The sequence below is a fragment of the Ictidomys tridecemlineatus genome, chromosome 4, assembly GCF_052094955.1.
Source record: "Ictidomys tridecemlineatus isolate mIctTri1 chromosome 4, mIctTri1.hap1, whole genome shotgun sequence".
In the NCBI taxonomy this organism is placed as follows: Eukaryota; Metazoa; Chordata; class Mammalia; order Rodentia; family Sciuridae; genus Ictidomys; species Ictidomys tridecemlineatus.
In genome coordinates this window covers 190,928,888-190,945,207 of record NC_135480.1, presented here as the reverse complement: position 1 = coordinate 190,945,207, position 16,320 = coordinate 190,928,888, and the positions used below count along the sequence as shown (strand labels likewise).

Sequence of the window (16,320 nt, the reverse complement as noted above, 5' to 3'; positions counted from 1 at the left end):
CAAACACCCCAGGGGCAGGAGGTCAACACCCGGCCATCCTGGGGCCTCTCCCAGCCTCGGGCAGGCTGGTCACTGAGCACTGCCCTGTCCAGGAGGCCAGGGCCAGAGCTTGTGCACCCTGAGGGCCTCGGCTTCTGGTTTGGACAATGGGGTTGATAACCTGGGTCCTGCCCCCCTGCTGCGAAGGTCAGGTGCCATCTTGGTACCCTGTAACAGCCCAAGTAGGGTGACAGATGCCCTGAGGTCAGTGGACAGGTCACAGGGCGCTTTCACAAACAGTGTCTCTGTTGACCTTGGCAGGCGGAGCAGGGACGGTTGTCTTCAGCTTACTGAATGGGAGAGAGGCCTTCAGAAAGAGAAAGCCGCCCAGTTCACCCAGAATAAGAAGTCAGAATGTCTGGCTTCCGGTCCTGTGCACGCCCTCTTGGTCCACGCTGCCCCCGCTGCTGCCGTTAGCCAAACCACAGAAAACTGAGAAACTACGGGATCACAGGGAAGAGAACTATTCCAGAAAGCTAAGCCAAGGCGTTTGCTGGCTTAAACATCGGTCATGGCTTTGAGCTTCCTGGCAGCCAAAGGAAAAAGGAAATGCAGTCAGTGGCCAGGCTGTCTGTTACGGAGCAGAGGAAACTTGAAAAACAGAGACATGCTCCGGATAACAGGAAAAGAGGGGTGGGACGAGATCTTACGATGCACCATTTGTTCATGCACTGACAATGTAGGGAACCCCCCCAAATTCTCACACCGCAGGGGTCTTGTACTTGGAACTGTCTTTCTGAGAGGGTCATCTCCAGCTCTAGCCGGGAGGCTGCTGCCTGGGTGACAGGCCCCTCCAGGAGCAGGGGAGACGGAAGGGCAGGGCTTGACCCCCGGAGAAGGGAACTTCTGGGAGAGGCCACGGTGTCGCGGGCCAACAGCCTGAGCTCTGGAGACTCACGCGTTTTCTGAAACTTCCCAGCCACCATCATCAGTCGAAGGACCACTGTCCTCACTCCCTGGGGACAAAGGACCACATCCAGGTGGCTGAGAACAGAAGTGAACTCTCTCCCCCAGGACTGGACTCCGGGCGTCCCAGAGCAAGTGGTCAGCAGAGACTGGCTCCCTCTGGGGACTCCGGGGTGGACAGTGCCTGGCCTCTTGCCAGTCTTGGTCGGTCGGCCTGTGGCTGCCCCTCCAGCCTCTGCCTCGTGTCCCCGTAGCCCTCTCCTCTGTCGTCTCTGACTCTGAGTCTCTCTCTGTGTTTTCTTATAAAGACACTGGACATTGGGTTCAGGACGCACTGTCACCCAGGTCACCCTTATCCCAACTAATAGCATCTGCAAGTAAGGGCCACGTCCTGCAATTCTGGGTGGACAGGAATTTCAGAGGGAACACTATTTAAGCCCCACAAACAGCTTCAGCTGTCCCCACGTGGCAGGGGTGGTGGTGTGCCTCCTGGGCGTGAACATCTTCAGTCTCACCACAATGCTGGGTCTCTTCCCAAAGGCCACCGGCCCCCTGTCTACGGGAATCAACCCCAGTGATCGATCCCAGCCGGCCTTGGGCCCTGATTGGTCCCTGTCAAGCAGAGCAAACACCCGGTCACCTACCAGCCTCGGCCCCTTCCCTAGCCCCAGTTCCCAGCGGCCCCCGCAGGAAGTTTGCAACCCCTCTGTCCCCAGAGCAGGCAGTGCGCCGCCCGAGGACAGAGAGCAGAGCCATGTGGGGTCTCCGAGGCTCGATTCTGCTGTTGGCCACCTGCGTGGCGGCGAGCGCTGACCCTGTGCCAGATGACATCCAAGTGCAGGAGAACTTCGACGTCACCCGGGTGAGGCTGTCCTCTCTGGGGGAGGTGGCTGTGGGCGCCTCGAGGGCTCTCGGTCTCCTCTCTGGAGGTCCAGTTCTCGGTCCCTCCTGTCATGCCATTTGGGCTCTGGGATTCTTCGAAGCTACAGCTCGACCCGTCTGTCCCTCATTCCGTGGGACCTCTCACCTCAGATCCCGCGAGTCAAGCATCCTGTCCCCGCAGGCTCCAAGGAGACTCTGGGCCCCCAGAGAGGCTGCCCCAGGGCAGGTTTCGTCTGGGGCGGCCACCCTGCAGCCCCTCAGCCGCCCACGTGGCGTGGATCTCGAGGCTCACCCTGTCCCCGCCTTGGTCCTCAGTGACTCACCTTCCCTACACGTCCTTCTGCTGGCCCATCCCGGGGTCTCGCCCCACTCATGGCAGGGACAGAACCCGGGATGGCACAGGGCAGGCGTGTGCCCACGAGCCTGTACGGGAAGCGGGGAAGCAGGACAGAGCTTGGTCAGGGCCGGGTCCCGGGGCTCCCCGTCCCTGGAGGAGTAAAGACAGGACTGTCTCTTGAGGAGCAGTGGCTGGTGACCTGGGGACATAGAGGTCAGCCCCGTCCCCAGGAGCAACACAGTCTGCTCAGGGAACCTTCTGAGTGGCAGGGGGGTCGGGTGCACCCCTCCTTCCTGAGCCACTGGGGCCTGTGACTCCACAGTGTCGTGAGACGCTCTTGCTTCAAGGGCTGCCCCTTGGGAGGCGGGAGGGGCGTAGGCAGGGTCTGGGGCCGGAGGGGACCAACCCTGAGCCTGCCTCCTAGATCTACGGGAAGTGGTTCAACCTGGCCGTTGGCTCCACCTGCCCTTGGCTGAAGAGGATTAAGGACAAGATGAGCGTGAGCACGCTGGTGCTGGGAGAGGGGGCCACGGCGTCGGAGATCAGCGTCATCCACACCCACTGGCGGTGAGCGGGGAGCGGAGGGGACACCCACCTTGTCTCTGAAGCCTGCCCTGCCACGTCCTGGCCCCCAGCCCCAGGTCCCTCTCTAGCTCCTGCAGGAGGGCCTCCGAGGCTGTCCCCTCTGGACCTCAGCCTCCTCCCCCTCTTCCTCCTCCTTCTCCTCTTCCTCCTCGTCCTCCTCCTCCTCCTCTGCTCTTCCTTGGCTCAGGAAGATCCCTGCCACCCCCAGGGGCCAGCCTCACTTCTCCCCCCACCCCCCCACCCCCACCCTGGGCCAAGCTGGCTCTCTCTGGTTGTCTGTAGCAACCTGTGGACTCTTGTCCCCCGTCTACCTCCATCCCCCATCCAGTCCACCCTTCACCCAGAAACCAGAAAGACCTCCCCAAACCCACATCTGCTCAGGTGCTGGGCTCCTTGGCCTACTCCATGCTCCAGGCTGCCCTTGGGAATTAGACTGAGACCTTGGGCGCAGAGGCCTTCCGGGCCTCCCATGTCACCTGTGAGTCACCGTCCCACGCTTTCCCATGCACTGTGACCTGCCCTGGTGGACCTGCAGTCCTGAAAACCTTCACCCACTTGCACCCCCCACCCCCGGCCTTTGCACATGATGCTCCTTCTGGAAGCCCCTCTCCCCGCCCCCTGGGCTAACTCCTATGCATCCCCGGGGCTCTGGTTCCATGACACTTCCTCCAGGAGGGCCTCCCTGGACCCCAGGTGCAGGCCACAGGCCTTCCTTTGAGCTGCCGGAGCACCAGGCTTCCCCAGCCTGGCATGGTCACTCTGGTTGTCTGCCTCTGGCCAGCCTCCTTGGTCCTCAGGGAGGTCCGCTGCAGGAGAGGCTCGGGCCGTCTTGCTGCGTCTGTATTCCCAGCACAGAACATGGGGCTTGGTGCGAGTGCACTGCCTGATAAATGTCCCCTGGGTGGCTAAGAATCACTGCAGCAGTGACAGCCACCTGCACGCAGTGCTCACCGCGGCCCCCCCCCAGCGGTAGACTGAGTGTGGGGTAGAGCTACGTCGTTGTCCCACTGTATAGAGGGGAACTGGGGAGGCAGGAGGCCCTCAGGATCACGAAGGAACCCACACACGCAGGCACTAGCCCACCCCCAGGGCATCGGCTCGCCGCGGGGTTTGGTTAGGGTCAGTGATGTTGGTGTTGGCTTTGCCAAGCGAATGGCCTCGACTGGTCCCTTTGTTCCCTCATACGTAAAATGAGGGCTGGCCTGAGTATTAGACAAGATGCTTGGAAACGTTGATTTGAAATTAAATGAGACAAGAGAAACATGATGTTTGGAAAGAGCCTGCGGGAGGGCCGGGTGGTGCCGACTTCCTCTCCTGGGTTCATTCCAGGAGGGGCGTCTGCGAGGAGATGTCCGCGGCCTATGAGAAGACCAGCACGGCGGGCAAGTTCCTCCACCGCAAGCCCAGTACGTGGCCACCTTCTTGTCCTCGGCTCCCCTTCCCCACTCTGCGACCGTCCCTCCCACCTAGCTGAGGTGTCGCCCAGCTCCCCCAGGCGCCCCTCCATCCCTCCCCCTCTTCTTCTGCCTGCCTCGTCCCCCATGGGCACGTGTGCAGAGGAGGGCGGTGGCGCTGAGCGCGGAGGGTGACCTCAAGATGCCACCAGCCCCAGGGTCTTGCTGAGCCTGGTGCTCACTGATAGAGGGCCCTGGGCATGAGTGCCTTTGTCAACTCAGCAAATATGCTCCATGTGCCAAGAAATCAGGAATTTACGAATTTTTGCACAGATGGAAGGAGGCATAGAGGGAGGGATAGATAAATAAATGGGTCCATGGATGAGTGATCGGTATGGACGCCAGATCAATGAGTCCATGGTTAAATTGATGAAGGAATACAGGAGGAAGGAGAAAGAAAGGGAAGGAGGAGGGGGAGGAAGGGGGGAGGTTTAGGGAGGAGGAGGAGGAGGGAGAGAGGTTTAGGGAGGACTGCTGGATGGAGTCACGGGCAGTCAGGGCAGGTGTGGAGGAGATGGCCCAGTGGCTGGAGAGAGGGACCGAAGATGGGGATTGGTAATGAACACCCAGGAGGGCTGGGTGGCCAGGTGGACGGGGAAGGCACGAGGTGACAGCAAACGGGCAGCAGGTCTCGAGGTACACAAGGCTCTGACCACCGGTGCCTGTGGCCTGGCTGCCTGTCCTGTGCAGAATGGAACATGACCATGGAGTCCTACGTGGTGCACACCAACTATGACGAGTACGCCATTTTTCTGACCAAAAAAATGAGCCGCCACCATGGACCCACCATTACCGCCAAGCTCTACGGTAAGGACCAGTGACGACAGGAGCCCCCTGGAGCTTCGTGGGCTTCGGGAAAGTGGAGTGGGAGGAGCAGGAGGCTTTGCTTTTCCTTTTGACAAGACTCCAGGTGGGGGAAAGCCTTTGCTCTCCGGAGGAGGCAGGGCCCCGGTCCCCATGTGAGGCGGGACCCCTTCACTTGACCTCCAAAGTCATCTGGAGCCTCCAGGCCCCTGAAAGAGCCGGTGGGAAGAGCCTGGGGTGGGGACCCAGGAGCCCCGTGTGGGAGCCTGAAGGGGCCCCTCTTCCTCTTGGAGAACCTTCCTTCCCCTAAGTGTGTCTCGGAGTTTGAACAGGTCAATAGTTCTAGAACTTTCCTCTGCTTCCCACCTGCAGGGCGGAGGCCACAGCTGAGGGACAGCCTCCTGCAGGCGTTCAGGGAGGTGGCCCTGGGCGTGGGCATCCCTGAGGACTCCATCTTCACAATGGCCGACAGAGGTGAATGGCCCCCTCACCCCACCTCGAGTTCCCGTCCCCTCCTCGTTCTTCATTCCCTGTCCCCAAACCATGGATCTTTTCTATCACCCTCTGAGACAAACAGGGACAATAGTGCCCTCCCTTCTTTACTAGCAGAGAGCCGCTGGATTGTTGCTGTCTTGTGACTGCGGGGCGGTAGAGCTGGGGCTGGACTCCATGTTCTCAGCAGGATGGACAGAAATCCAACAATCCTCTAGGGGGCGACACGGAGCTGGGGTTGGGGTGGGGTGGGGGTGCGGCGTGGGAACTGAGCATCTGTGTTCAAGTTCAGTTGGGTGGGTGGCTTTGGCTGGTCCACCTCATGTCCCCATCTGTCAAATGGGGATAATCATGCCTTCCTCTAAGGGAAGGCCCGTGAGGGGTCAGTGAGGTAAACCATTAAGGACCACAGCATGGGGCCCCCCAGGTGCTCTCACTGTTCCCGTGATGGCGCTGGCCGGGTGGACAGATGGCGGTGCTGTGCAGCCAACAGGCTGTTCTTCAGTGAATGACCTTGAGCAAGCCCAGTGGTGGTGGTGGGGGTCACGAGGTGGGCTACCGCACAGGACGGTTCTAGCGGGAAGCCATTGGCACCATGAAAGAAATCGGGTCTAGGACTCCCCCCAGCCTGGTCCTCCTCTTTACTCCTTTCTCCTGTCTCCTGACCTAGGGGAATGTGTCCCTGGGGAGCAGGAGCCAGAGCCCACCCCACTCTCGGTAAGTGCTGCTCCCCGCCCCCTTCAGGCTCCTCACTGGGCTGCTGCTGGCCTGGCTCAGGCCCTGCCATGCTGCAGGGGTCACTGAGGAGGCGGAGGAGCCTGCCCTGGGCCTGGGTTTTGAGGTCAGACCCACCTGGGCTCCACCTTGGTTCTGCCACTTGAGCTCGTTGCTGCCCCGTTGGGACCTCACTGTCCCACCTGGGAAATGGGGACATTATGCTCACCTTCCAGGGCTGTGCTGCAACTCAAGGACCCGTTAGAAAAGCTCTGAGCAGGGTCTCAAAGAGGGGAGACGCTCAGCCGGGCATGGTGGTGCACACCTGTCAATCCAGCAGCCCTTGAGGCTGAGGCAGGAGGATCGTGAGTTCAAAGCCAGCCTTAGAGAGGCACTAAGCAACTCAGTGCCACCTGGTCACTAACAAAATACAAAATAGGGCGGGGATGTGGCTCAGTGGTCCAGTGCCCCTGAGTTCAATCCCTGGTACAAAAAAAAAAAAAAAAAAAAAGAAGGGAGACACTCATCAAGAAAGGAACAGTCTCCAATGAGGATGATGGTTTCAGTGCACGGAAATAAAGGCGGTTGGTGTCCCTGAAAAGCAGCCAATTAGAACAGGCAGCCCCCTCCTCAGCTCCTTCTGAATCTGGGCCTCCCTTTTATTTCCCTCCTATTGCCATATTGATTATTGCCATATTCTTCATTCTTCATGTTCTCTGTTTGGGAGTTACATTCGTCATACGTGTGTGTGTGTGTGTGTGTGTGTGTGTGTGTGTGTGTGTGTGTGAGAGAGAGAGAGAGAGAGAGAGAGAGATTGAAAATTGAAAAAAAACCCAAAAATGAGATAAGAATGTCCTTATCCCACTGGGGACGGTGGCGCACACCTGGGAGCCGAGACAGGAGGATCTCAAGCTCAAGGCCAGCCTCAGCAATTTAGCGAGGCCCTAAGCAAATTAGTGAGACCTGGTCTCAAAATAAAAAATAAAAAGAACTCAGTGGTTGAGAGTCCCCGGGTTCATTGCCCAGTTCATAAAAAAGATTCCTATTCCTATGTAAAGTCAACCCTATTGACCTAGTACATATTTGCTCCTATGTTTTTAAGAGAAATTGCCATTGATCTTATAAGAGTCACATATGCTCATTATGAAGAAATCCATACAGAAAAATATCAAGATAGATTAGTTTTTATTTTAAATCCCACCACCCCCAAAATAGCAGCATTCCCATCATTAAAGGAATCAAATCGTGACAGAAGGAAGGACAGATGGACGTAGGGATAGACTGTTATTTATTGGGATTATGCTGCAGATGTCATCTTTAGTTGTTAAGAACATTAATCATAGTTTCACTTGGATTTAAAAACAAAGGAGTTGAAGTGGACTTCCTGAACTTCAAGTAAACATCTCTTCACCACCAGAGATGGGCGTCCTAAGGAAAGGCAAAGTCACGAAAAGATCAGCGGGGCCAGCGCCGCCGTCCACGACTTTACACAAGAGCCGCTTCTCCGATTAGCTAGACGTCCCCGCTCCACGTTGGTCCCATGTCCTCCTCCTCTTCCTTTTGCATTGTCCAGGTTGACACCAGCCGTCTCCAGATTGTCACTGTCACCCCCATGGTGATCCCAGGGCGGGATGGCTAGACAGCAGACCTGGCCCTCCCAGCTCTGTGGACGGTGGATTCCACGTGTCACCTTTAGTGGATGAAGCCACAGTCACCTGGGCTCCTGAGTCACTCATTTTCAGTGGTCTCTGAATTGGGGCCATTTCTTTGTGGAGTGGCTTTCTTGAGGTGGTTCTTGGGGGTTTGAACCTGGGAATCTTGCATGTTTGAGAATGACCGCCCCATTCTGGAGGATGCGGAGGCCACGTTGCTGGGATACGGCACCCTGGCTGTCCCTCAGAACTGTGTGTCTGTGGCTTCCTTATTCTCTCCCCCTGATGACTGTGGTAGAAAACCCAAGGCCAGGGTCACACTTTCTCTCCTTCTAGGGGACTTGTTTTCTTCTGCCCCGGTGCCTGGGAAGCCTTTCTCTATTGTCAAAGTCAACAGGGACACACCTCGGTGTCAAAAATTCTATACAATCACTTCCTGGCTTGCAGCGTGTTCTCTCCATACGCAGGTGACGGGTGCTCCGTGTTTCAGGGAAGTCTCCTGCACAATGTCGTGGAACCCCTCTTCTGGGCCCTTGGTCAGGAGCACCCCTTCTCTCACCTGGAGCACCTCTGTCTTCCATGTCGGCTAGTTTCTCCTGACTGTTTCAATGCTGTCTTTTCAGTTCACAATTTATTTGGCAGCTCCAAATTCATGGAGTTGTCGTTCTCAACTTACTTAGGCTGCGCTCTTTCTCTTACTCATCCATTTCCGAGGTGGATTTGGGTAGTTTCCGTTGTATCTTGCTTTATCTTGCTCTTGCTCTATCTGGGCTTTCTGGGTTTTTTTTCTGATCAGGTGGGGTGGGGTGTCCTTTAACCTCTTGGTCCTCTTCCCACTGAACTTGAGCCTAAGCCTACTTTAGTGTAAGCCCTAGGTATCTTGTGTTCATCCAGGTTTCTGAAGTCCTGGAAAATGGCGTAGGGGAGGGGAGAAGCCTTCCTTGAGGTGCGCCATCTTGGTCCAGGTACCAGCTCTGATAGTTTCCTAGGGCTGCAATAATGAGGTCCAGCACCCTGGAGACTTGGAAATTTATTGGATTCCATTTCTGGAGGCTGGAAATCCAAGGTCAAGGTGTCAGCAGGGCTGGTTCCTTCTGAGGGCTGCCAGGGAGGACCTCATCTACCTCCTGGTGGGTTTCTGGCATTCTGCTGCTCCTCCTTGGCTGGTAGGTGCCTCACGGACTCCCTGCCTTTGTCTTCACATCAGTTTCTCCTGTATGCATGTCTTGGTGTCAAAATGTTTCCCTTTTATAACTACACTATTCATATTGGGCTAGTGCCCACCCTAATGATCTCATCTTAATTAATTACATAATTAATTAATTAACCTTATTAATGTGACCTATTTCCAAATAAGGTCACATTCTGAGGTCCTAGGGATTGACTCCAATGGGTGACTTTTAGAAGGGACACCATTCATTCCATAACATTCTTCCTCTGCTTGTATTTTGAAGGACTGCAAAATATTCTCGGTAGGGCTCATTGCACCTGGTTGGGCTGGTGTCATGTGCATCTGTCTCACGACAACTCATCCTAGAGCCCGGGACTGTGTCGCTTCAGAACCTTTCCTTCTCTTAGAATGGAGCTGTATTTTCCATGTTTACTTGTTTATTCTCTGAGCCTATTTTCATGGCTCCTCTGTCAGAAAAGAAAAACGACTGGGTACCCCTCAATGTTTTTCTCTCTGGATTTGGAAGAATTAGGGAGAATTACAAATTTATGATATACCAACCCTGGAGGTCGGAGGGCACCGTTCAGAGCTGCAAGATCCATTAAGTTCAGTTCCAGCACGATTTGTTTCCTTCCTTGATTGCCAATGTTAACGTTTCTGACTTTAAATCACATCCCCTTCCCTTACTTGAGTGACATTGATGGAAATTTGGGGACTGTTTTTTTTTTTAAATTATTTTTTCCCAAGTGTTAGGCACTTGGAAGAAACCTGTGAATCCAGATGCCAATGGATCTTTATTTCTTTATCAGTGTCAAGAATGAAATAGTAAGTAATGACTGTCCTTACCAAAGACAGAAATACCCCACATTTCTTTTCCCCCTGTTTCTTACTTTCTATTTGTATCCTTTCAGGTTTTCCATGGTCCTGTTTTTTTTTTTTTTTTTTTTTTAATGGATCTGCTCTGAGATTGATGTTGTCATTTTTCATCTTTAAAAAATTGTTTGAAAAATTTACATTAAATTCCATAATCATTGTAGCAATTATTTATTTCAACTCTACATTTTATTGGCTTTATAGCTTTCCATATTTCTTCGTTATCATATCTGGTATTTCTGACAGTCAGATTCCATTCTCAATGGGTGGGAATATTTCTATTAGTAATTTTTTCAAGAATGACATGTGGGTGGCAAACTTCTCAGTCCTAACCGAGCCAAGAATGTCTTTCTGTGGTTATATCATGTGGTCAACAGCTCAAATGAGTGAGAGACAACCTTTGCCTTCTTCCAATGCTCAGATATTGTTTCTGAACTTCTGCCATTTACTCTAAGGGCCACCAGGCTCTTTGTCCTTCATTCCTTGAATATCTAAGAAAACTCATTAATTTTTCCTTTTCCCTTATAATTGAGCAACTCAAGTATTTCTTCAACTCATAAATGTTTTCTTCTATTATTTCTCTATTGCATGTCTTTCTAGGTGGAACTCCTATTATGTGGATTTATTTGCCATAGTGTCTAAACTGCACCCTACTATGTGGTTAAATTCAACACCTTTTCCAGCCCCAATAATTTTCTGCCTTTATACATTCACTGCCATCACTGTTGCCTCCTGTTATATTGTTGCAGATCATTTTGAATTTCATTGATGGCTTCTGTTTATTCTTTCTTAGTATCATCCTGCATTAGTGGGAACATTTCTTTAACTCAATACAATTCTTCTGAGTAGTTGTGTTATTTGACTTATCCCATGATTTTCCTTCCTTCTTCTGTGCTCATAAAGGAAGGTGCACAAGCCACCAGGTTGAGATGAGTCTGGGAGAGATTGGGAGCCCCGACAGTTTTCATTTGAACTTTGAAAGGAGCAGAGAACATTGAAGGTTCTATAATTCTGCTCTTTAAGTTTTTTTTAAGTTTAAGTCTCATTGTGGCAGAAAGGCTGCCTGGTGGCAGGCAGTTTCCCTGCTCATTCTTTGTTTGATTGCCCTGGGACCCATCCTCAGGAGACCCTAGACTCGGGGATGCCGTGACAGCTTTGGCAGCCCGCCCTTCCCTGCAGGCCCCACCACTGCAGCGGGGGTGTTTGGGTCACTCCTGGGGCTCCTTCTTACGCTTGAGATGGAGTTTTCCTTTGCAAGCAGCTAATGATGGCCTGGTCAGCGCCTCCTGCAAATCAGCGGCACCCACGCTCCAGGGTGCACAGAATGCCTTCACGTTTCAAGCATGGGAACAGTGCCCCTCCTGGGTTTCCAGCTCTGGGAGAGACTTTCCCATTGCTCAATTCCTTTAGGCCTTTCACTAGAAGTTGGATATGGAGGCACTGGGCCTTGCAGTTCTGATTTTCATTTCTGACTAGAAATCTACCCTGCGATGCCCACAATGGAATTCAGGTTGATGCTCTTGGGAAAAGAATTCATTAACCAGTCTAGTAGCTCTGCTTCTACCCATACCCCAATTCCCCAGGGGCACAGGGGAGCAACAGTGGTAGGGTCTCTCAACAGCTTCTTTTCTGCCCCCCCCAGAGAGCCCGGCGGGCTGTGCTGCCCCAAGAGCAGGAAGGATCAGGGGCTGAGCCGCCAGTAGCGGGTTTCAACAGGAAGGAAGGTAAGGAGCACTGCCTCTTCACCCACTCTGCCAAGCTCGGACAGAAGGGCCCATGGCTGGCTCACCCGGGCTGCTTTATCTCTGTGGAGTCCCTCTCTTCCTGCTGCAGAGTCAGACTGGCCTGAGGAAAGGCAGAGGGAGTTCTCTGTACTATTGTAGGGTTGTGGCGGACGGGAGGAACACAAGGCTGGTCCTCAGCTCCGTGGTGTGAAGTGAGCTCTTGTTCTGCCTGTGTCACAGGGTGGCCTCCGGGTGGGATAGTAGCTAGTGGGCCTCTGTGATGGGATAGTAGCCAGTGGGCTGACCATCAGGGCTTCCGTAGAAGTCAGGGGAAGAGCTTGAGGATGCCTGGTGAACTTGACAGTGCACACAACTGACTCCGACTTCAATTCACTCGGCAGAAAACAGGCCCTGTGCTGGGCACGGAGTCTCGGAGACAAACCACTCTTGTCTTCTTGAATGTTCTGCTTTAGTGGTGGTGGGGACATCCAAGGGAGAAAGTGATGGATCCCAAAGAGAGGGTCGGCAAAGGGCTGGGGAAGCTCCGCGGAGGACTCGGGGTGCGGAGGTCAGGGAGACTTCCTGGACCAAGGGAAATTCATGTTGTGTGGAGGCATCTGGTCCTGTGGAAGACACCCCGGAGTCAGGGACAATGAGAGCAAAGGCGTGGGGTGGCACCGCAGTGAAGGGATCAGACTGGCCAGTGTGGGGTGGAAATGTATCACACTCCTGCCAGCACAGACTCTCTGGGCAGATAAGACCACACAGGGGGTCACTGGGGGTCAACTCCCATGTGATGGAGTCAATGAGCACTGGTTTTGGAGTCCAACAGACCTGGCTTGGGACCTTATTTCTGTGTAACCCTGGGTGAGTCACTTGGCCTTTCTCGAGAGTCAGTTGCTTCATCTATAAAACGCACCGATGATCTTTCCTTTATCCATGAGGGGAAAATTACAGGAGATGATGCCGACTAAGTGCCCTGCTTGGTAAGAGGTATCCAGTAAGCACTCAGTAAGTGCTGCTCTTTGGCCCCTTCCCAGACTCCTGCCAGCTGGCCCACTCACCAGGCCCCTGCCTGGGCCTGTTCCCGAGGTATTTCTACAATGGATCGTCCATGGCCTGTGAGACCTTCCAATATGGCGGCTGCTTAGGCAACGACAACAACTTCGTCTCTGAGAAGGAGTGTCTGCAGACGTGCCGCACCGTGGGTGAGTGTGGCCCCCTGCTCGGCGCCTCCATTCCCCCACACCATCCATTCTCCCAGAAGACCCCTTGCCAAGGAGCAGGGAGCCAGGGGAGGGTGTCCAACGGTGGAATTTCAGGGCAAGCTCCTGAAGCCATAGGATATGGATTTGGGTGGAGATGTCCCTTGGCCAAGGTGGATCTATTTCCTCATCTGTAAAAGAGGGACCACGGGTTCCAGCTGAGCAGGGCCCTGGCTCCGGAGCCCTAGTATGTCCCAAATCTCACTGAAGCACTATGCCTCTCTCTTCCGCACAGCGGCCTGCAGCCTCCCCATAGTCCCTGGTCCCTGCAGAGCGTTCATAGAGCTCTGGGCATTTGATGCCGTCCAGGGGAAGTGCGTCCTCTTCAACTATGGGGGTTGCCAAGGCAACGGCAACAAGTTCTACTCAGAGAAGGAGTGCAAGGAGTACTGCGGCGTCCCTGGCGAAGGTAGGAGGCCCTGAGGGGTGCCAGGCTGGACCACCGGGCTGCCAGGGTCCAGGGGGGAGAATCCTGATAAGGGGTGGGTCCTGCAGAGCTGAATTCCTGGTGAGCAGGCCACCACTTTTGAGGCCTCAGCTTCCCAAATGTAAAATGAGCCATACCCAGGGTGCTACCCGGGCCAGGATCGGGCATGCTCAGAGCCTGCAGCCAGAGGAGCTGGAGAGCTGGGTTCCCGTTCGCCTTCTGCTATGTTCAGGCTGGCTGCAGGGTGGGGGTGCGTGTGCCAAGGGCAATTTGAGCTACCATTTTCTCTTGTAAAATGGGACAAAATACCCACCTCCCAGACTTCACAGTACCTGGCAGAATTAGTGCTCAGCTAATGGCAGTTTTTGCTGATAATGACTATTTGGGGACAGGAGCCACATGAGATTTCTGTGCCTTGATTTTTCCCATTGCAAAATGGTACCTAAGGCAAATCAACAACAACAAAAAATCCACATCATCCTGTGGCATGCCCCGGGCTGTCACTCGGCAAGTGGACGCTTTTGCCCCCACATTCAGGTGGCTTTCCCTCCCCCACCCCCTGGAGGTCCCCACCCTGGAGCCCCTTCCTGAGCCTTTCTGTGTCCACAGGGGATGAGGAGCTACTGCGCTACTCCAACTGATGGCTGGCCAGTCTGCAAACGAGGGTGGACAGCGTCCCTCCCAGGGCAGGCTGGGGCAGATGACCCGGGTCCAAATAAAACCAAATGGTATCTTGCTGCAATTCCCTGTCCTGACTGCACTGCCACCATAAATGGAACAAGATGGAGGAGGGTGGGAGGGGAAGAAGCCGGGTGGGGCGTGGCCCACCTAGCGTCCGGGAAGTCGGAAGTGCGTGGGTTGGAAGTGGATCGGAACCCCCTTCAGTCTGTGCAAAGTGTGCAGCCGCGCGCGGCCCCCTGCTCCACCACAGTGCGGAAGGGGATTGTTTTGTTTTGCTTTCATGAAACTCCGGGCAGTTGTTTTGGGAGACGTTGGATGGAGGTCATGAGTGACCCAGGGTCAGAGGAAATACTGGTGCCCTAGTGTGCCCAGGGAGCTGAGGGAGAACAGCACGTGCCTGAACCACTCCTGGTCCCTGACTGACCCGACTCCTCTCTGGCACTTTCCCTCAGCCATTGCCCCGTCCCCATCCCCAGCTGCCCCAAGCTGGGTGCTGGGGCTGGTCCCCACCTCATTCTGAGCACCTGTCCCCTGGAATCCTCACCCTGGCCCTGGCCTTGGAAGGAGACTATTCCTTGCTTCCTAAGGAAGCCCTTGGGCAGGCTGCCTTCTCGCATGCTTGGGAAGGTGTAGGTGGGCAGTCCAGGGCTGCTCCAGGACCAACTGGCCAGAAGATACACCTCCAGGACTCTCCACTTACACACTGGATTTATAAACATGGGACTCATGACTGTCTCCTGCTGGTGGCACTCTGCGGACAGCCGGCAGGGCTGGGCCCCTCTTCTCTGGGGAGGGACCAGCGTCCTGAGGGCCAGAGGTCAGTTCTGTCAAGGGCTTGCCTCTCATGCTGACTCAGCCCATGCTCTGGACAGATCAGGAAGGAGGAAGGGAGTTCCACGTCTCTTGCTGAGGGGGTGACCCAGGGGCCAGAGGTGGGTACAAGAAGCTCTGCAGCCCCCTCAAAGACCCTCCTCCCAATTCCAGGGGCGTGGCTTCCAGGTTCCGACAGAGCTGTCCTGAGGACAGTGTTTCTGTTCATGAGCAGGACTCCCTGGGCAGAAGTGGGTGGGTCAGGAGCAAGGGGAGTTGGCTGTTCCAAGAGGAATGACCGGGGGCTCCTCAGCCTGACGCTGACAAACGTGTCATGTCCATCCTGTCCCCACGTGCCTCCCACACCGGATCAGCTGCTGATGGGACTTTGAAGGTGCCTCTCTGAAGAGGGGGATTTTGAAGTGACCTGAAGGACAAATGCTTAACAAATGGCCGCCACTGTTGTAAGCTGCCTTCTGCCGGTGGGAGGGACATTGGGCTCACAGATACTTCTGTGCACTTCTGAAACCACCGTGTAGAACCCAGCCTTCTCAATTCTCATGAAAGCAGGTCCTGGCCACCCTGGGCTGCATCCTTAAGCCAAGGGGGCGACAAGATGCCCCTTGGAGGGCCCTCGCCTCGGCGTTCACCAGCCCTATCCCTGACCTGCCTGCTCCCTGAGCCATTTCTTTCTGTGTCACTTGCTACCTATTTTCACCAAAATGAAATGAACTAAATAAACTCCCTCCAGGGTGGGGTGGGGGCGCAGTGTGACCCTGTCACAGAGCTCAGCAGGCTCATCTCAGAAGGTACCAGGGATCGTTCCCAGGCAAGTGGCTGCCCCTTCCCTGAAGATGCACTTGATTCTTCAATAGTTTCTTCTCCGACTTTTCTTTTAATGGTGCTGCTTACATTCGTTACAAAATAGACGTGGCTGCTCAGTGAAGTCACACGACTTTCTTTTGCCTTTTTTTTTTAAAAGACAATCCTGTAGAACCCAGAGGCTGGCCCTTTGCCTGCAAGGGCTGGGAGCTCCTGGGCCACACCCTGGCCCTATTTGACCATGACCTTCAAGAGGCTCCTCTGCAGGCCTCCAGACTTCTTATTTGAGATGCAGAGAAGCTCCTGCTTCCAACTTCCACTGCACAGCTTAGGCATGTCCAGGTCACCTGGCAGGAGGACACCTGTCCCCCAAGGAGGACAGCAGAGAGCAGGGCTGCTGTTCTTTAGGAGGTTGGTCCAGCTTCCGCAGCCTCTCAGCTGTCACAAGGGATTTGATGGGATTTTTTTCAGAGACCCTCTTAAAGTCCAGTCAGTGACCATTCCTGGAGACAGGAAGCAAGGGCAGGCAGGGTCCTGTGATTCACTTACCTGGAGAATCAGGCGGCAGCTTTACCCAGCAGCAGGCCCTGCACGGGCCATAGCTGGTCTTCCGGAAGTGTCTCTCTCCCTCTCCCTCTCGACTTGCCTTGGGTCTGAGTTACTAAAGAAAAGCACGACTGAC

The 16,320-nt window shown here is 54.6% G+C and overlaps 1 protein-coding gene across 1 annotated transcript; it reads left to right on the top strand.

Moving 5' to 3' along the window:
- The first annotated feature begins 1,596 nt into the window (after positions 1–1,596).
- On the top strand, positions 1,597–14,067 carry Ambp (alpha-1-microglobulin/bikunin precursor). The gene is made up of 10 exons (XM_005320878.4): positions 1,597–1,807; positions 2,589–2,731; positions 4,079–4,155; positions 4,894–5,010; positions 5,380–5,481; positions 6,170–6,216; positions 11,552–11,633; positions 12,674–12,841; positions 13,134–13,307; positions 13,935–14,067. Exons 1-10 carry the CDS (start codon positions 1,700–1,702, stop codon positions 13,964–13,966), a joined length of 1,050 nt encoding a protein of 349 aa, XP_005320935.2. The 5' UTR covers positions 1,597–1,699; the 3' UTR covers positions 13,967–14,067.
- The last annotated feature ends 2,253 nt before the right edge of the window (positions 14,068–16,320 follow it).